This window comes from Arvicola amphibius, chromosome 9, assembly GCF_903992535.2.
Source record: "Arvicola amphibius chromosome 9, mArvAmp1.2, whole genome shotgun sequence".
NCBI lineage: Eukaryota > Metazoa > Chordata > Mammalia > Rodentia > Cricetidae > Arvicola > Arvicola amphibius.
Window position 1 is genome coordinate 44169606 of NC_052055.2, and position 19787 is coordinate 44189392.

General features: G+C 49.4%; 2 protein-coding genes across 3 annotated transcripts; both read right to left on the reverse strand.

The window, feature by feature from the left end:
* Positions 1–3644: 3644 nt before the first annotated feature.
* Positions 3645–8270, reverse strand: Cdpf1 (cysteine rich DPF motif domain containing 1). Of its 2 annotated transcripts, none has more exons than XM_038342486.2 (4): positions 8202–8270; positions 5690–5805; positions 4732–4843; positions 3645–4014 (listed from the first exon to the last, which is right to left on the reverse strand). In XM_038342486.2, exons 2-4 carry the CDS (start codon positions 5800–5802, stop codon positions 3880–3882), a joined length of 360 nt encoding a protein of 119 aa, XP_038198414.1. In that variant the 5' UTR covers positions 5803–5805; positions 8202–8270; the 3' UTR covers positions 3645–3879. The 2 variants fall into 2 exon arrangements, with proteins under 2 accessions (XP_038198414.1, XP_038198413.1); XM_038342485.2 differs by having other exon boundaries at positions 8240–8267.
* Positions 8271–11596: 3326 nt separating this feature from the next.
* Positions 11597–18286, reverse strand: Pkdrej (polycystin family receptor for egg jelly). Its single transcript, XM_038343310.1, has one exon. It carries the CDS (start codon positions 18284–18286, stop codon positions 11876–11878), a length of 6411 nt encoding a protein of 2136 aa, XP_038199238.1. The 3' UTR covers positions 11597–11875.
* Positions 18287–19787: the final 1501 nt, after the last annotated feature.

Here is a 19787-nt window from a genome sequence, read left to right on the forward strand (position 1 = left end):
GTGTTCATGAAGATGTGGTGTTCTCAGAGCCTCTTGTGACTGCCAGTGAGTTATCCCCAGTGGAACCAGCAGGGACCACACTGGCCTTGGTTTGAAAATCATGACTTTGTGCACTTTCATTAACAGGAAGGACATTCACGATGTGGCCACATAGTGATAGGATCTTTCAGGTCCCCTAGTCAGATTTAGCAAGGTGACAGTCACCCAAGCCTTGCCAGGCCAAACACTGTAGCACATGTAGGAACGATAATGTGGACAACTGTCATCTACAAGGGGTCAGTGGCATCAACCAGTAGCCCAGTAAGAGATGCCACCTTGGTTCCTGGAGCTCTAGAGCAGGGGTGTGGAGCCACTTCCCAGCACTGATGGCAAAATTCTCCTGGTGCCAGACTCCTTGAAGACCAGTAGAGACCAAGTCCCTCCTCCTCAAATCCTGTGTCCAGGAACATTTGCTGTTAAAGGGAGCTTCAAAGATGCACTTTTGCAAAAATGGCTGTTATCTACTGAACTGAGGTCTACCTGACTTCCTCTATGACCCGGTCTGCTCCACTCCGCTAGCCCCTCCCTCCACACCGCTAGCCTCTCTCTCCACCCCACCTCTTTCCAATCGTCTTATAGGCCCTTCCCCAGGAGAGATTCTTGAAGCAGACCTTCAGCAAGCATGGCCCCTGGGCTGCTCTACATTCAGTTTGTTTCTGTCTGATTCCAAACATATCTTGCCTTGAGCCTTTATCAACACACCATGACATGGGCTATGCTGGACACTCAGCAGCCTGACGCATGGTGGAAAGGGATTTTTACCCTGCTTCAATGGCCATGTATTTTGAAAATTTCTTGCTGAAGTTCAGCTTAAAGGTTTTCTGGTGTCCCCTGAGATTGACTAGCCTTTGGCCCAGGGCCTCCTAGAGCCAGAAAGCCCACCACCTTCGCGGAATCTCTCTTTAACCTTTGTGGGCTTTCGAGATGAAGATTCCCACTAGAAAAATGCAGCACCTACCTACAGCTGCTCACCCAGCATGCAGAGTAGGTCCCAGTGTCCCCCCTCACAGCCTCTGGAGGGGTGAGAACAGGAGCCTAAACTGATCTTCAAGTAGAAACCACAAGCCTGATGGCTAGAGGGCCAGCCTGGTTTCCTGGTGGCCCACTCTGTCCCCAGTCCCATTTGTATGGCTGACACCCATGAACAGAATATGTTAAGAATATCAGAGCAACAGCCTGACTCAGAACAGAGACGGCCTTTGTCTTTCTCTGAAAACACAGCACACACTAAGATCTGCATCAAGACAGGTTTGGGTATAAATGAGTAGATCGTGTTCCTCACTGAGCCACCTCTGAGGAATGTATTGGCATCTCTGGTTTTTCCTCAGTGGAGTGGGCTTCAGGCTCATCAGACCCCAGCCAACAGCTGTCGCACCCATGTCTCAGAATCTCAGAGACATGAGAAATAGAGTGTTTTGCTTTGCTCCCCAAGAGAACTCCTTTTGTCAGGGGGAATGGTTGCATAGTGAGGTGCACCTTTTGGGGAGTCCTGTGCCAATTGGAACTGACCAAACTGCATCCATGGTCAGTGTCGTGTCTTGGCCATGCAGCTGACAGCGCTTGACACCTCAGTGGCTGCCAGGAGCCATTGTTGGCAAAAGAAAATGAGAAACATCAAGTTGTATGTAAGAGACAGCAACCAGGCTCAGTTTCATTTTCTTTTTATTTAAAAGTTTGCCAGTTGAGGTCAAATATAGAAACTCTGGAATGATCTGTGAAGAGAGGAGATAATGGTCTCCTCTTCACATCTCTTTCCCCCTTGACCAGCTGCAAATTCTTTACTCAGTGAAACATGCTTCACCCCTGGGGCACAGGTCACCCCTACAGCAGTGAGGCCAGAGCAGAGGCAGATGGGTAGCTGGGCTCCCTAGCCTGCAGGGGGCACGTGGGCATCTTTCCCAAACCCCTGGGACTCAGTGTGTATCAAGTCATGTAGAGTCTGGATTCAGGCCCTGAAGACCCGCGAGTGGCTGACCCTTTCCTGGTAAAGTCACTGGGGGAAATCTCACTTAAAAAAAAAAAAAGGCACAGCCAGCTCTTTTGTCAGGCCTGAAACCAAGTGTACCTCACAACAGATGATTGCCACTTGGCACCTTTCTAGGAAGATGTCAGTATTATCCATGTCAAGTGTCACTATGTTTTCTGCACTGAATGAAAAAGAATTATCTTTATAGCTATATCTTAAATACTGTGATTTCTGTTTTTTTGTTTTTTAAACGCTGATACAAACAGTTGACTAGCTTGTGATTGTGTGTCTAATTGCCAACACCTGGAATCTTCTAAGTCGGGGTTCAAAGCCTGGCCCTTGAACCTGCTGGACACAGGAAGCCCAAATACACAACAGCACCACTGCCTGTGAGCGCATGCCCCACACCCGAGCTGTGCACTCTCTCTTTCCAGTGTGGGAATCTGTTCCTTTAGTCAGTTTTTTTTTTTCTTTTTCTTTTTCTTCCCCCTCGCAACAAGTGCAAGCCAATCTGTTTGTATCCATCTCTGCCAGCCAGGCCTTCCTGAACCCTGACTGGAAGTCACCAACCTTACACCGGTGTTGCTATCAAGGCTACTACTGAGTAGGCTTGTAGGGTTAAAAGCTGCCCGCTATTCAGGGAATTGTTACCTGTAAATTACCAAAGAACTGTGGTGATCTGAGTTGTTCCACTATGTCTCCATGTCATTTCCGGTCTCCTGGCCACATTGCTCCTTAGTGTGTCTTCGTAACACCCTCCAAGACCCACAGTGCCATCCCACTAGAGCCCAAGGGGAGGAGTCTGACACAGACACACACAAGGACATGGTCATTTCCAAAGCGAGGTCTGAGCCCAGCTTTCTGCCACCTGCTCACTACTGTCCATGTGCCATTCTCTCAGAGCTGGGGGCCTGCAGCCCTTCTTCACTTCTGTGGTAAGAACGGTCCTGAACAGTGCCGGCATCCTCTCCCACCTCCCAGCTCTTCGTGGATACAGGGCTACCCAGGACATCAGGAATCCAGGGTGAACACAGAAGCACAAACAGAATTTTTAGTCACGTGAACTGACTGGTTCCAGGCAATTAGAAAATGGCTGTAACTTAACCTTAATTAAAAAAAAAGTATTGAGTCTTCTTCGTTTTCTCCATAGGAGATTGAACTGACTGTATGCATTGATTTATATCCTGAATTTATGGGAACCTGTATGTTTGGAATGTCCTACTGTAAGACTGATGAATGTAAAGAGTTAATTTCAGGGTACAGTTTTGCCTTAATGGTTTTAAAAAAAATAAACTATTTTTAAAACTTAGTTGGTTCGTTTTGAATGATGCTGGGACATGACTGGTTTGCACAGACCGAGCCCCACAGATTGGCCCCCATGGGATGCACTGGGTGTCCAAGTAGGTCAGGGAAAAGGTTACTTAAACCATTAGCTTATTCTTCAGGTCTTTAATTATAAACATGATACAGGGTCAAGGTTTAAATCATTTCCCAGACATGTGACACAGGATGTGACGTAACCCTTGAATACCCTTGGAGGCTGATTTCCCTACAGACAGATGCCATCATGTTACTTGGAAGTCCTGAGAGAAGCCGGGTGTCTCCCACAGGTACCTCTACCGGCGGTGTCTACCAGCTGTCCACCGAAGGAGGCTCCCTTTCCCTCACTCCTGGCCTTCACTAGAGGCCAGTCCTGGAGCTGCAGCTGGATCCACTCCCGCTGTCTGTCCTCGGTCTTGGCCACCTCCTCAGTTCCCAGGGCTCCAGGTACTCCACAGTTCAGAGAAGGCCAGATATGCAGCTCCCAGTCGGAACCCTGGCCGAGCCAGCCCCATGCTGCACAGCTGCACTGGAGGAGGTCGTGCGCATGCTGGTCAGGGATGGCTGGAAGGCTTCTTGGAGGCACCTTTTCTCTTCTCCACATCCTGCCGGATTTCCTGAGGGAAGGCACTGATATTCTCCTGAACGCAGGGGAGGCAGACCCTCTTGGAGTAGAACAGGCTGCAGTCCTGTGAGAGGGAACAGGGCTAGAACATGGAGGGTGGGGGCAACACAGCACTGCCGCTCCCAGGCAAACCCCACTCCCCCACACGGCAGAAGACAGAGGGAGAGGCAGCCACCTGAGCAACAAAGAGATTCACCAAGGGCTGGCAGAGTGGCCACCCTGTTTGAAGTTCTGAGGAACAATCCATTGCAATGCAGATCATCTTACTAACAATGTATTGTTTAATCCAAGAAAGGGAAAGATGCCTGACATTGTTAGGGGCAACTCCCACTTCTGCTTCCAAAATACAGCCCAAATCCAAGGAGTGAGCACTTGAGGCTCCTCAGAGGCTGGCTCCCAGCCCACTTTTCCAGTCTGTTGACCTCAAACACTCCCTCCATAGTCTTCCCGCCAAGTCATGGGACCTGAGGCTCCTGCCACCATCCCCTACATTAACCAGACAGCCTAGAGAGGGGACAGTTGTCAGGTATGACCTGTGACAAGGCCCCTTGTGTGCACTGAACCTGCAGCAGGTGCCAAGGGGTTCTCAGACCCTATGACGACTGCAAGGCCCAACCTCAGGCTGAGACACTCTACCTGCCCTCACTGGCCCTTTCCCCTTACCCTTGTGTCCCCAAGGCTAGGCTAGCTGTCATCTAAGAACACTCACCCTCTCTCCACCTGGTGATCAGGAGGTCCCCAGATCTGTGGGGCAAAAACAGGAAGTCCCAGGTATACCTACCGGGCCCACACACACCAGCCTGCCGCACACACTGCACCGCGAGCCGAGGACCAGAAACCTTGCCTTGTCTGAGGAGAAGGGATCCTTCATGATGTAGCTTTCCTCCAGGAGGCTGCAGGGAGAAGGGACACTCCCCTGTGAGCCATGGCAGGGCTGCACAGCAGCACCAGGAGCCTCTGCAGGCAGGAACTAGTCAACCTGAGGGTAGTGGCAGAAAGGCTGGCAGCTGGGGGGCAGGTGGGAACTGAAACGTGACCTAGCCCCAGCTCCACAAGGTGCAGTGGAAGCCTCCCAGTGCATGACAGAGCAAGTAGGATTCACTAAGTGGGCTCATGATGTCAATACGGGCACGCTCTACTCCATCCCACAAACATCAGCATGAGAGCAACTGAGTGGCATGATCCTCCAGGGACACAAGGGAATTGAGCCTGGTCCCCTGTTGCTTTGTCACGAGTCCAGAATGAGCCGGCTTTTTCATATGATGTGTTGGATGAAGGACAAGCCACAATCGAACAAACAAGCTTGGAACTATCTCTACTCCCAACCTGCATGAAGCAGACCTTCAGGAAGCTGGTCCTTAGGAAGCACTAGGTACCCACCCAGCCCAGAATACCACCAGCAGGGACAGGACAGTGGGACAGATTGTGCCACACATGAAAAAGCCACAATGCTCCTCCATTGCTGTTTGGCCTGGGCCACAAGGCTTCCATCTCATAGAGCAAGTGCCTAATTGTCAGCTGCACCTACAGAGAGGGCAGGGAATCCTGGCAGAGTTTTTTTTTTTTTTTAAGCTTTCCAGCCTTGCCTGTGGCTTCCCCCGGCTATGCCTGGAGCATCCAGAACAAGGGCAAGGACTGATCTACAGTACAACACCCAAGCCAGGTACACTCTCCACACAGCACCCTCCGAGCAATGCTGGACAGAGCTTCTGGAGCACTGGCCCAGGGCGCATACTCACACAACAGCCTGGGTGTCTGGGGGCTTCTGCCCCACGTAGCTGTAAGGAGCTGTCAAGGCACAGAGCTGGCACTCAAACATACCCAGGGGGCGGGGCTCTGCCTCAGACGCCATCTTCTGTAAGACCAAGAGGTAGGGGCATCACCATGGGAACCGAGAACCAGCACCCTTCAAATCCACTCTGCCCGCTGTGCATATTCTCATCCACAAGATGCAAGCCTCCTTGACAAATAAGCTCAAACTCAGAGCAAGTAACGTCTACTCAATGCCACCCAGGATTGCCAAATGTGTAAGATGAACTGTGGCTAGCCTGGGCTACAAAACAAGGTGAAATCAGAGAATTTGGTTCTCATTCCTACATGCTTCAACTAGATAATTTACTTTGTATTTACGTTCATTTATTTGGGGAGAAGATTGTGCATCCGTGGAATTCATGACGAGTTCAGAGGACAACTTGCAGAAATTCTCTCCTTCTACAGTATAGGTCCTGGGGATTGATATAGGGTCATCAGCCTTGGCAGCAAATGACTTTAACCTCTGAACCATCTTACCAGCCATAATTTTTAATATTATTTTTGTTGCTTGACTGATTTTGTATAGGTATGCATGTGTGTATTAGTCAGGGTTCTCTAGAGTCACAAAACATGGGATGTCTCTCTCTCTCTCTCTCTCTCTCTCTCTCTCTCTCTCTCTCTCTCTCTGTGTGTGTGTGTGTGTGTGTGTGTGTGTGTGTGTAGCAATTTATTGGGCTGTCTTACAGGCTGTAGTCCAACAATGGGCTAGCTGTGAATGGAAAGTTCAAGAATCTAGCAGTTGCTCAGCCCCATGAGGCTGGGTGTCTCAGTTGGTCTTCTGTATGTTCTAGAATCATAAATCCAATCCAGTGAAGGAATGGATGTGCTGACAAGGCGAGGGCAGGCAGGTGAAGAACGAATGAACCCTTCCTTTGTCCACTGTCCTTACATTGGCTCCCCAACAGAGGGTGTGGCCCAGATTAAAGGTGTGCCTTCCGGCCTCAAGATCTGGACCAAAGGCCCGTAGTCTTCTTGCCTCAAGATCTGGATCACAAGCGTGCCCTCCATTTCTGGATTGTAGTTCATTCCAGATACAGGCACAGTCAGTTTGACAACCAGGAGTCGCCAACACCATGGGCCACAGGACCAATGTGGAGTCAGTTCTCACCTTTCACCATGTGGGATCTGGAGATCAGTTTCAGGTCAGGCTTGGAAGCAAGGCACCTGCCGAGCCATCTCACCAGCCCCAATCTGGATAATTTCTATAGACTTCCTTCAAGTTCACTGGCTTTATTCACGTCAACAGGCCCCTTAAGTTATTCTTCTTCTCTTCCTGTCTACTGTTCTTTTTCCCACTACCAATTCCTCCTCTGCAGAAATCCCCATCTGTGTATGCATGTTATGTGTCTTTTCCACTGGCATGTTTAATGTGTTAACCACATTAATGTTTTAAACCTCCCATCTGATAGCTGTAACAACATCCGAGCCATGTCTGGTTCTGCACTTATTGAGTATCTTGTTCCTTGGCAGCAAGGCTGTCTCCTTGCTCTTTCTTGTGTCTCAGTCTGGGTTATAAGCCTGATTTGTCTATAAAACGGTACAGGTAAAAACAGTATTTAAGACCCAGAGTGGGCATGTATGTCAGGCCTTGTGCTGTTTGATGCTGAATCAATCTAATGAGAGGTTTGGCTTTCCTGGTTGTTCTTCTGTACTGGCTTCAAATTTCTCTAGCATTACTTGTGCTTAGGTGTGAGATTTATTGGCCTCTCAGATACTATTTAAGGACAGATTCATGTGCCTCCTGCGCCTTCCCTTCACTGGATGCAAGAATCTTCACTTGCCATTTGGATGGCACTCCTATACTCAGGTGTAGCTAAGGTCTTGGAGATTGCTAATCCCTGTAGATTGCTGGTTAAGTGGTCCACCGGCAAACAGAGTTGTCTGATGAGTTCAAGAAAACGCAGTTCACAGATTTAACAGCGCTGTATCGGAATTCCTATCTCGCCTTTCAAAGTTCCCACACAACCCATCAGCACCCCCCCGGCCCCATCTGTGCCCTCCTCTAACCCTCCAGGTCCTGCAGATTTGGAGCCAGAAGGCACAAGCCTTGGAAACTGGCAGGGGTTCCAAATGATGTCTAAAAATGAAAAGCCTATTTTGGGTGTGCGCGAACCTAGCTAGCTCTGCTTGGTATCTCAACTCGCACGTCGCAGGCCCGCTGCTGGGCACGTTGCCCTCGCAGCAGGTGACAGTCAGGGGACAGTCCCAGGATAGCGGGACTCGGCCAGAGCCTCCACCTCCCGCTCAGTCTTCCGGGTCAGCAGGGCTCCGCCTGGCGACCAAACACACCTACAGCTCGGATCATCCACTAGCCACCCGCGCGCAGCCCTTCCCGCGCCCTCAGCGGGGTGTTAGGCCCAACGCTTCCCTCTCAGCTTCCAGAAGGGTCGAGGCTAGACCTAGCGAGCCCGGCCGTGAAGAAAGAACGGCGCTGCTCACCACGCGCGTTCCCGCGACACACGACCGCGCGCACTCACCACCTCCCCGCCGAAAGTCCCACGGCGCCTGCGTGACCCGCCCACAACCCTAGCTCCGCCCCATAGCGCCTGCGCGGCCCCGCCCCAAATGCGCCGAGGCTCCGCCCTCGGCTCGTAGCGTCAGTGCAGTCCCTCCAGGGGGAGTGGGTGTGAACCTGCTGAGGCTACTCCCCGGCACCACCTTGGGGCTCGCCTCAAGGCTATTCCACCCGGTCCCCCGCCTCCGAACGCAAGATTAGTCTGTGGAGTGTCCCTGTCTGGGTAGAGCTTCACCGGCCGCTTCCGTTTCCGCTGCTGATGTCTAGAGGTTGTGGATTTCTGCTTGAGCACTGTCTGGGCTTCTTCAGCTCAAAGCCTACTTACTGATGGTAGACAAAACCAAAATCAATTCTTAAATTTTGCTTGGTGAACCAGTGAATGTATTGGGATTATTTACAGAGCTAAGGATGACTGAAGTAATTACAACATTGAAAAGCCTACCCTATGGGGTTAATGACTTGTCTGCACGACTTGAAGGCAGTTCCATCTGTCTCTCGCAACAATTGCTAACTGCTTTAGTAACTTTGGGAAGGGGCTTTGTGGATATTCTTTTTTTTGTTTGTTTGGTTGGTTGGTTGGTTTGGTTTGGTTTGGTTTTGATTTTTCAAGACAGGGTTTCTCTGTGTAACCGAACCCTGGCTGTCCTGGAACTCGCTTTCTAGACCAGGCTGACCTCGAACTCACAGAGATCTGCCTGCCTCTGCCTCTCAAGTGCTGGGATTGAAAGCGTGTGCCACCACGCCTGGCGTGGATAGTCTTGAATTAAAAGTTTGGTGAACTTTCTGATTCTCGTCCATCCTCCTCTGCCTCCAGGAGAGAATGTTTCCATCTACAGGAAAGGGAACACTATATAACGCTTTGCTTCTTTCTATGGCCCGTATTTCTGCACCTCTTGGATAGTGTTTCCTGAACCTTGGAAGGGGTCACGTAGAACTCTGATTACTTTTTTTTTCACTTAGGGTTGGGCATTGATGCGCAATGCCATAGGAATAGGTATTTATTTACAACTGTTTGGCTGGTTTTGTCTCATTAACTACCACTGACTGCAAAAAGAAGAGCAGCAGTAACCTGTGGGTTAGAAAGACAAGTGTGTTTACGGGCATGTCTGTTCATTTAACAAAACAATAGTACTCTCCCCACCAGAGCTTATGACCTCCAGCCACAAGTTTTTGCCAGTTTTATAGTTCCAAACATGGGTTCCTTCCTGGGGAGCCTTAAATCCAATCAGACAGTGTTATCTACATTCACACCAGTTTGCCATTATTGCACCAGCGGACACCCCTTGCCTGGTGTGGTCGTGTAATGAAACCCATAGCCAAACAGGACTATTGGCAATAATTCTCCCTCTGCAGTGTGGGCTCCTCCTCAGTTTTGGCCTAATTTCTCCATGTCCTGCAATATATGTGTTTTCACCTAATTTAGCCATGCAACCAACATTAGTGGAAATTGCCTTTCTGATTTCTCGGATTTAAAGGGTTTTGTTGGCTAGCAACTTGTAGGGATATAACCTGCCCTTGACTGTGTGGGATTTTCTTTCAACAGCCCTACAGCTTCTGGGGATGGTTTTCTAACCATGCAATGTCCTTTCTTTACTGTTGGTGTATGCATCTCCAAGACAGCTGATGACTAGCACTATGACATGTATGTAATAAAACCCTCTCACAGAAGATGGGCAGAATCTCTAAAGCTCCTGCCATTCCAAGCAAGTGCCAATTGAGTTTGAGATTAAGCAGCAGAAGGGGTTCTGTAACAAAGCCATTCGCAATGTACAGTACAACACAAAACAGCTGGGCTGTTGAGTGCTCAGCCCTAAATGGGACATCTATAACACTCCCACCCCCAGCAAGGCTCAGGGAACATCTCAGAAGAAAGGGTCAGAAAGAACTTAAGAGCAGAGGGATGCTGGGGGAGCATTGTGAAGTGCTGTCTTTGGGGCATGGCATGGCCATTGGCCTCATGAGTTCACAGCAACCGAGTTTACCTGTACAAGCCTACACAAGAAGACGAAGCCAGTTAACATTCCAGCATGGATGGGGGAGGGACTCCTGTAGCTCCACCCTGTCTCGGGAGTTATTGGCAACTAATGGCTACTGGAGAAAAAGAGGTGTCATGGTCCTAAACCCATCCAGAGTAGGGAGGACTTCGGATGAGGATGATGATGGTGGTGGCGGCATGAAGGTGGGAAGAGGAAGTCTTGGGGGAGTACAGAAGGAGTGGTAGGAGTGGGTAGATTCCAGGTATATTATATACTTCTATGAATTTTAAAATAAAGCTGAATATGGTGATACACACCTTTAATCCCAGCACTGGGAAAGCTGGGATTTTATTTATTTGTTTGTTTGTTTGTTTGTTTGTTTGTTTGTTTTGGTTTTTCGAGACAGGGTTTCTCTATAGCTTTGGAGCCTGCCCTGGAACTAGCTCTTGTAGACCAGGCTGGTCTCGAACTCACAGAGATCCGCCTGCCTCTGCCTCCTGAGTGCTGGGATTAAAGGCGTGTGCCATGGCCACCAGGCAGAGGCAGGCAGATCTAAATGGTGAGTTTCAGGGCAGCCAGAATTATGTAGTTAGCTCCTGTCTAAAAAAAAAAAAAAAAAAGGATAGAGTGTCATACAGGTGAGTCTTCAAAGTTGCAGGACATTGTGAGTCTAGTACAGCCATAGCCTCACTTGTGTGTTTCCTTTTCTGGCCCTCGCCTTCGAAGGCAGCCACAGATTCGCCTTGATCCCTTACACAGAAATCACTGCACGGGTCACAGAAGAAATCTCAAGTTTAATTCATATAAAACTTAAAATGGTGTCACCATAAAGGCACATGCCTCTGGGTAACAATAGAGTAGTTGTTAGCCCTTGTTCTTCGTCAACAGTGAAATGCATTCCCTTCCTCCTAAATCATCCACCCAGTCATAAATGCACGCGAACGCCCAAGTCATCGGACACATATTGTTATATTCGGAACAGGTACCGTGTTTCCACATGGACCTTTGTGCGCCTTGGTTGGCAACAGCTGAGTCTCTTGGTCAGAGACTGTTGCCAAGTGCACTAGAAAATGCTTATCCCGAGGGGATTAAGTGGGACGTTTCAGATCCCTGTCCCCTGCTCTGATCTCTGCATCCTCAAACTCTAAAGCCAGCCCTGGAACTCCCTGCACAGGACCCCTCTAACCCGGGGCCTGCAGAAAGGCTGGAGGAGAAAGGCTTCCCAGGCATGGTCTGCAAGGGAGTCTCCTAGGGAGACTGGCCAGTTTGCTTCGGCTTAGAGGCTGCTGGCCTGACGCTAAATCCACCATGGGACCTGGCCAGCTCTTTCCCTTGAGGTTGGGTCTCAAAATCAGTGGCTGTCACTCCTCCATACCGCTGCAGGCTCCCACAAAAGGAGTCCCTTAATCCCATCCAGAGGGAATCCTACCTTGCCATCCTTTTTTTTCCCCCCAATATTCCCCTCTGCTCATAAGTTCTTATTCCCAAGAGCAGGGCCCAGAGCTGGGATACTCCAGGTGTGGATATGTGTATGACCAAGCCATCAGACATTCTTTGGTCCCCTTGACAAACACCTAATGTTTAGGGACAGTCTTGCTTGTGGCCCTTCCAATTCTCACCAGTCAGACAACAAGGTAAACCATTTTCTTCCCATTGATGTTTCTGGTCTTCAGCCCCAGGAACCGGCGATTGTTTTTCTCTGGCTGTCCATACATCATGTCGACCAAGAATTCAGATTGGTCTTTGTCCCTAGATCGGGAGGTGAGAAATTCAAACCCAGATCTTAGATTATCACACAGGTAGGTTATTGCCTCTGCCTCATCTGATGGCTCCTCATACACAGGCTGCTTCATCTCATCGTAGGCAGACAGAATCAATGCCTGAAACAAGTTGATGAAGATACAGATCATCACCAGCATAAAAGATGATAGAAACAGGACCCCAAGAACCTTGTTGCTGGAAAATTCTGTGTTCTGAAAGGCTGACACGCAGTAGGAGAAGATGGTTTGGGTGGCGTGAATGATGTTGCTGTAATTCCATTCATGCTGACCGAACACCAGGTACCCAAAAGCTACATACATGAAGGAATACATAGATACCACCAAGGCCACGTGGCAGATGCCAGGAAGGGCGGCCTGAATGGCCTTCTGAGCCAGGCGCACATCATAGAAGAATCTGGAATACCTGAGTGTCTTCAGTATGGTCAGAAATAGCAAGAAAGCCAGTATGATCCTCATGGAATGATCAAGCCGAGAAACGGCATGGAAGGGGATGAAGGCTCCAGGGTGAGTCAGGTAAAGCTGGACCATGCTGGTAGCCAGGAGGTGCTTCTGGAAGAACAGTATTATCAGCAGAGCGAACATGCACTTCAGAGACAAGTTGAGCAGGTTGTACACACTTCTTAAGTAGGAAGCTCTTTCTTGCACAGTGATATAGCCCTCGTCCACAACATAGGCACAAAAGAAAATGAGGATGGCTACATACAGGTAGATTTCCGCCGACGTTTCTCTGTTGAAATCAGATAGCGAGAAGGAGTACACAGAGAGGCTGGAGTTGACAACCCCTAGAGGAGAGACTTCGAATACAACCGAAATGCTACACATCAGACTGGCATCTGGATTCAGCGTGGTCAGTTCCACAATCACAGCCCATGTCATCTCATCAAGCCAATTCTTTCCCTCAAGTTCCTTGAGCCTCAGTGTGGAATTGGAGATCTGCTCTTCTGGAAAGAAATAGAAGGCATACCCTCCAGATCCATAGGTGTTTAACACTCCATAGGAATGATACACCCATTTCTTCTCAGGAGGCTTGTAAGTAAATCCATCACTGGTTTTGCCTGTAGACCGCTTGCCAACCTTATTCCAAACACTGGAATAGTGTTTTGTGTCTTCTGGGTCAATGCCATACTGCGGGTGACAATGGATTTCTCCTGCGATGCTTCTCTGCGCAAACTTCTTGGCCAACAGACAGGTTTTGTTGCTAGGTTTGGCCCTCACTTGCCTCATAAGTGGAAGGCCAAGGATTTTGGAGGAGCTGTCTGGAAGGAACGTTGGGTTCAGGTTATTGTGTAACAAAGGCAGGAGCACACTGTTGAGCCACGTGTAGATGTCGCCCAGCTTCATCACAGTGGCGAGACCCATGGAGAACTGATGGCCAATGAACTGGTTATAGAAGAAACTGTCTTTATGGCGCAGTGTGACAATGAGAAGTAGGAGAAGGGTCAGGAATATGAAGTGGGTCACGAGGTAGCTCAGGAACAAGAGGGACCTCCTCCTGATCCTCTTCTTCCTCCTGAGTATTTGTATTTTGTCTTCACTGATGGGCTGGTATATGCTCGAGCTTCGGAGGTAGTCCAGGTCCTCATGGAGCTGCTGCATCTCCTCTGGCGACATCTTCGCCTCCTGCAGCCTGATTTCTGTGTAATGGTACTTGCTGGACCATGAGAGGTTTTTACAGTACTTCGGGTTTTTTGTCCTGGTACTTGACCACAGTAGAATTTTACATGGTTGTACAAGGAACACAGACTGACAGAAGGAGCAGAAAGATGCAAAGAGCCACTCTACTGACTTGTCATAGCCGTATGTCAGGCCATAAAATACAATAAGGAATGATGATATGCCAGAAGTGGCAAACACCAAAAACCAGGCTATATAAGTACACCACCTGGGCAGGATAATCTGGGTCTTATTTTTAACGGGCTCAGCAGTTTCTGGCTGGGTAAAGGACTCCCTTGAAGACGTGTCTTCACTGTCTCTCTTACTGTTACTGAAGTTCCTATTGGACTTCTGGGTGTCTGGGTCCTTGCTGTCTGCTTTCTTACTCTTCTGGGAGGTCTGAAAGGTCCTCTTTGAAGGCTTTTCCCTGGGAGCAGCTGTGGACCTGGCAGCTGTTTTGGAGAGAGCCTTCACTTCATGCTCATGCCATTTGTCCAGTCGCTCTTTCCAGAACATGCCTTCCTCTGACATCAGGGGGTGCTTCTGAGGTCCCACCTTGTCTAGATTCACTCGAGGTTTTTTCTGGGAATAGGTGAAGAAGAAGGTTATCAATATTTGCACAGGGATTGTGATCAACACACTTTCGATTCCTATCATCATTGACCTGATGATGCGCCCCTCTCTGGATTCACTTTGCTCATTTATGTTCAGATTGAAAAACATGATATTACAAACGAGAGAGCTTAGCAACATAGCCAAGCAGCAGGACAGCCGCTGGAGCCTGTTGAATGATTTGGGGACAACGTCGGTGAAGACGGAGAACCACATGTGGTTTTTCCCTAGCTTATGGCTCAGGTCAATGAGGAAGAAGTCTATTCTTCTCAGGGGTTCATTCGGTTTGGTGACAGAAAACGTGGCATCCAAAGTGGTGTCCACAGAGAGCCACTTTCGGCACATAAACAGCCAAATGTGTCTGCTGAAGAGATTTTCTACTTTGATTCGACTTAGGTACCAGCTAGGCGCTTTGCCTTCATTGTCATGCCACACTCGGATGGAATGGATGTCCCCCAAGTCATGCTTTGTTGTTAGGAGGAAAGTGTTGATGCTTCCCCGGTAGAGAGTTCTAAAATAGGGATGGCTTAAACAATGCACATCACTGGTACTCTCTGTTCCCATAAGCTGGATAAAGACATTGGCTCTGGTTCCGGACCCCAAGCGACTTCCAGTAAAGATGGTGATCAGGTAGCATATGCTATCAAAAGGATCATTATCAGGCAGTATTACCACATGGTCCCGAAGATACTGATCCATTACATCCCTGTGCAAGGCCCAGAAAGCCAGAATAACATACAGGATTATAATGAAGAGCACAGCCAGGAAGGTTGCGGGGTTTTGGTTAAGTTTTCTAATGATCGTTAGCTGCAGATCCACAGGGTTAGGGATCACGATCACCTTACCAGTCACAAAGTGGATGTGCAGATGATGGTAGATCAGCTTGATCGAGGCCAGCTGCCGCCGGCTCCGCCCCACATTCCTGCAGATGCAGTGTACTCGTTTCCATGTGGTCTTCTCACCCAACACACAGGTGCCTGCTTGCCAATCACCCTGGATCCCATACAAGTCCAAACAGTGAACCATGAAGAGAGCAATTCTCACTAGCTTGTTAGTGGGCCTAAAGACAAAACGAGGTGCCTGTAGGACCATGGATACATTATACTTGAATGAATGGCTGCGTTGAGCTATGATTCGAAGCAAGGATGATGGCAGACAAACCACTCGGGCCTCCTTGACTGGACAGGTTGGGTCAAACAGGCCACTCCACTTGGCAATAGGGGGGATGTCATGAGGTACCAGGAAAGTGGCAACCAAATTGGTGGGGGTGACCTTACTGCCTACATATACCAAGGCCTTGAACAACACTGTCACTTTTGTGACAATTTGAATCAGCACCTCCCCGGTTCTTCTGCTGTCCACCTCAAAGCTAATTCCACCAGCTGTCATCTTTGAAAACCCAGCACCCTCGAGGACTGGTCCCACCATGAGGTTAAAACTCGCGAAGGTCAAGTCTTTTCTAGCCATGTACACTTCCGCTACATCAGGTGTGATCTCTATGACACTACCGTTATCTGTGGCTCCTGTCATTCTGAACCCTACCACATCTGAAGAAATGTTTTCCGGGTAAGTTAACCAAGGAAAGGGGTCATTGGTGAACTCACAAAACATCACTGAAACTGGAGCCTTCGAGGGTAGACCGTGAGCCCTGCTTGCATTCAGTGTCGCAAGGAGGCAGTTTGGGCAGTGTGTCTCATTTCTGAAGACCCTAGCAACATGCGAATTTTCAGCTTTCTCCACATATATGTTAAAGTTGCTGGCCCTCAGTACTGTGGTTTTGCTCCCTGGCACCTTGTTAGCCAGGATCGTGTCCGATAGCGATTCAACTACAAAGAAAGGGTCTTGGAACACGTAGTAGGGACTGATCAGCTTAAGAAGGTTAGACAGACCGGTGAGGATGCCAGTGCCCACAATTTCAATGTGCCGGGTGTGAAGGTGTTTGTTCCTGCGTTGGTAGGTTTGCAGGGCTTGGTTTGCTTGCCACAGCCGTAATGTGGCTCCCACCGAAAATGCCTGACTGGAGTTAGAGGCTTTCTGTGTTAATTTGGTGATCGCCATCACCACCTGGCAGATCTCATCCAGGGTACCCATGGTGGGCACAAAAGACTGATTGACAAGGTGCTCCAGGAACTGAGCTCCCTCATCTTGGAGCGCCGGCTCCCTTTTTATGTTATTCAAGACAGAAGCCACCACATATATTAAGTAGCCTGCGGGCAGCCAGTCCTGCTTTTGAAACAGAGTAGACAGTGGTGACATCGGTCCCGTGGTGAAATTGAGCAGCTGTTGTAAAACCGTCTTCGGGGAGTCCCTGACGGTCGGCACCAGTACAGTGGCTTGCAAAGTCACCTGAGTAAAAGTCCCTAGTGAGTCATAGACCTGAGCATACAGCCTCAAACTGTAGTGACTCGCCATCACGCCAACAGGAAGAAAGAAGGCAGGTGTTGTGGACTGTGTCCCTAAATACGCGATGGTCCCTAGTGTATTCTCTTCTACTGAACTGATTTCGCCAGTACTCTCCAACTCAGCTACTGTTATCTTATACGTAAGGGGGAGGTTCTTATCCTTAAAATCACTACATTCAACAACAAACTTAGTAACCATCGAAATCCCTTTCGCTGGATTGATCTTGCACTTGCCAACTTGGGGGCCATGGTTAATCACAAAGGGATGTATCAAATTCAACGTTGTACCACTCCAAGATATCAGATCCAGAGAAACCAAAAACCCACGTTCCAAAAAATTCCTAAAGGCAAATGCTTTTATAGATAAAAAAGTCCCATTCCTCCTGGTGACAGCTTGCCCAGTCCAGTCAAACGTCACTTCATGACCTGACCGAGACAAAATGGACCATCTATAGAAATCCTGGCTGGCACAACCTGTGCAGTCCAGAAACAGAGAGAATCTGTCTGATACGACTAACGTGGGGCCACAATTTTCAATGCATGAAATGAGCGCTGTAGGCGGGAGTCCTTTCAGTACCTGCACGGTTTTATCTGCAAACGCAGTTCTGTTTTGTTTCCGTACTACCATTCTGAAGTAATACACGCCATTGCCCCTAAGAGTTTCTGGTGGGATGGTTAGTACCGGGCCCACTGCCCAAGGCCAGTTCATTGTATCCTGCTCTGGGTGACAGACATCCTGCTTGGTCACTGGTACATAATTGTCACCATAGTATAGAGAATTTGTGGTACAGTACCAAAAAAATTGGAGCCCCTGTGTGGGGATGTCTGCCTCTGGGTCATAGGACATGTTTCCATTCAGGATTAGTTTATCAGAGAAATTCATAATCACCTTGGCAGTTGCGGGAAGAAGAATCGCCTTCAGGGGGCGTTTTTTAACCCAAATGTAGATACTATCCGAGTCTGTCAGCGGGGGCAAGGTGGTGTCCCACCTAATGATGGACAGCGTGAAGTTAAACACATACACCCCGTAAGACAGGGCTAATTTGGGGATGTGGATGGAGGAAAACTTCATCACCCTCACCTGCGGCAGGCGCACAGGTCGGTTCCAGTCAGGCGTGTCATTCACAGAGGCCACCAAAAAGTACAACCAATTCTTGCGAATGATCATGGCTTCAGGGCAGTCCCAGAGCATGGTGACATTGAGGGTGACTTCCTCATTCCTGCCCAGGATGAGGGGAGCGTGCTGGTCTTTCCTGTTGATCTTAACCTGCTGAATGGTACAGATGGTCGTCTGGCAGGACACCGTAGCCGTGGAGGCTGCAGGATCCGAGGAGTTGACTTTCAGGAGGACACGCGCAGCTGCGCCCGAGGGACACCTTCGGGGCAGCGTAGGGTCCGCGCGGCGCGGGGCTGTGCGCGAGGACAGGCCACCGGTGCCACCGCGCCGGACGCTGCTCTCCTCTCCTTGCCCCAGCTCCGGGGTACCCCTGAGCACGCCCGGCAGCCCGCGAGGGCTGGGAGATGGCGGCAGGCGGCCCAGGCCCAGGCCCAGTCCCAGGAGCAGCAGCGCGGGGCCCGGCCACATGGCTCCCCCAGGAGCTGCGGGGCCGCGGGGCGCAACGGCCGTGACGCTGGGCTGGGCCGCGAGCGCACCGGGAGGGGCCGGGCGCGTAGCCGGCCGCGGGGCAGCATGCCCCGCAACACTGGAATAAAGCGGTCCACGGAGCATCTGGGGCTCAGACGCCACAGGGCAATGAGTTCCCAGAGGGAGTGGGTTTTCAGGGACTGCGGATTTCCAGAGCTTAGAGAGTTTCAAGAAGAGTGAGTTCCCAGGGGCGGTTAGGTACCAAAGGGCAGTAGGTTCCCAGGAACAGTGGGGTCTTGGCGTCATCAAAGATCTCAGGACCAAAGAAAAACACGGAACACTGTGGCGTGGGAAATCACAGAAAAGTAGGGGAGTGGGTCTCGGGGAGTCTCAGGAACAAGGAGGATGGTAGAGCTGCTGAGACCAGGACTTTATCACAAGACACTGGGGCCTTAAGGGCAATAACATTTCCAGAAAGGCAAAGGCAAGGTAGGTCACTATGCGCTGGCCAGCAGCCTGGCTCAAGAGTGCTTCCCACTGACTCTTTTCTTCTCACACTGGTGTAGGCTCCAGGATCAGGGCTTGCTAAATGAGGTTAATCCCGCTCCCCGCCCCCACCTCTTTTCTTCTTTTTAAAACTGGACACACCAAAAAAGCTTCTTAGCAGAAATTCCGCTCCCACGGGAAAACCAGTTCCAAAATAATGTAATCAGGAAGACCTTGCCAGCGCCTCAGCTCAGTCTGGGGACATTTGACATTTGTTCTTGTTTTGTTTCTTCCCTCCACTTTTAAATGCATTATTTATGTATTTGTTTGCTTGTTTGTTTGAGACAGTGTCATCCCAGGAACCAACTGAATGAAGATCCTCCTGCCTCAGCCTTCTCAGTGCTAGGATCACAGAAGTGTGTTTGAACCTAGCTAAAAATAACTATATGGTTTAGGAGGGAGAAGGTTACTGGAGATAAAACCTGAGGTCTCTGGAAAAGATAGAGAGGGACTGTATCCCTGAATCCTAACAAGAAACCTTTGGGGGCATTTCTTCTTCTTCTTCTTCTTCTTCTTCTTCTTCTTCTTCTTCTTCTTCTTCTTCTTCTTCTTCTTCTTCTTCTTCTTCTTTTCTTCTTCTCTTCTTCCTCTTCTTCCTTCCTTCTTTCTTCTTCTTCTTCTTCTTCTTTTTTGTTTCTTGTTCTTTCTTTTTTTTCCTGTTTTTCTTTTTTCTTCTTTTTTTTCCTTCTTCTTCTTCTTGAGGGAGAGGACGAAGTTGCTTCTTCGGGTCGTCGCTTCGTCGTCTCCTTCCGCCTCCTCCTCCTCTTCCTTCTTCTCCTCCTTCTCCTTCTCCTCCTTCTCCTTTTCCTTCTTCTCCTTCTCTTTCTCCTCCTTCCTCTCCTCCTCTTCTCCTCCTTCTCCTTCTTTCTCCTCCTTCTGCTCCCTCTGCTTCTCCTTTTCCCCTTTTTCAAAGGTGTTCAAAACTATAAATTACCTACTACACAGTATTTAAATA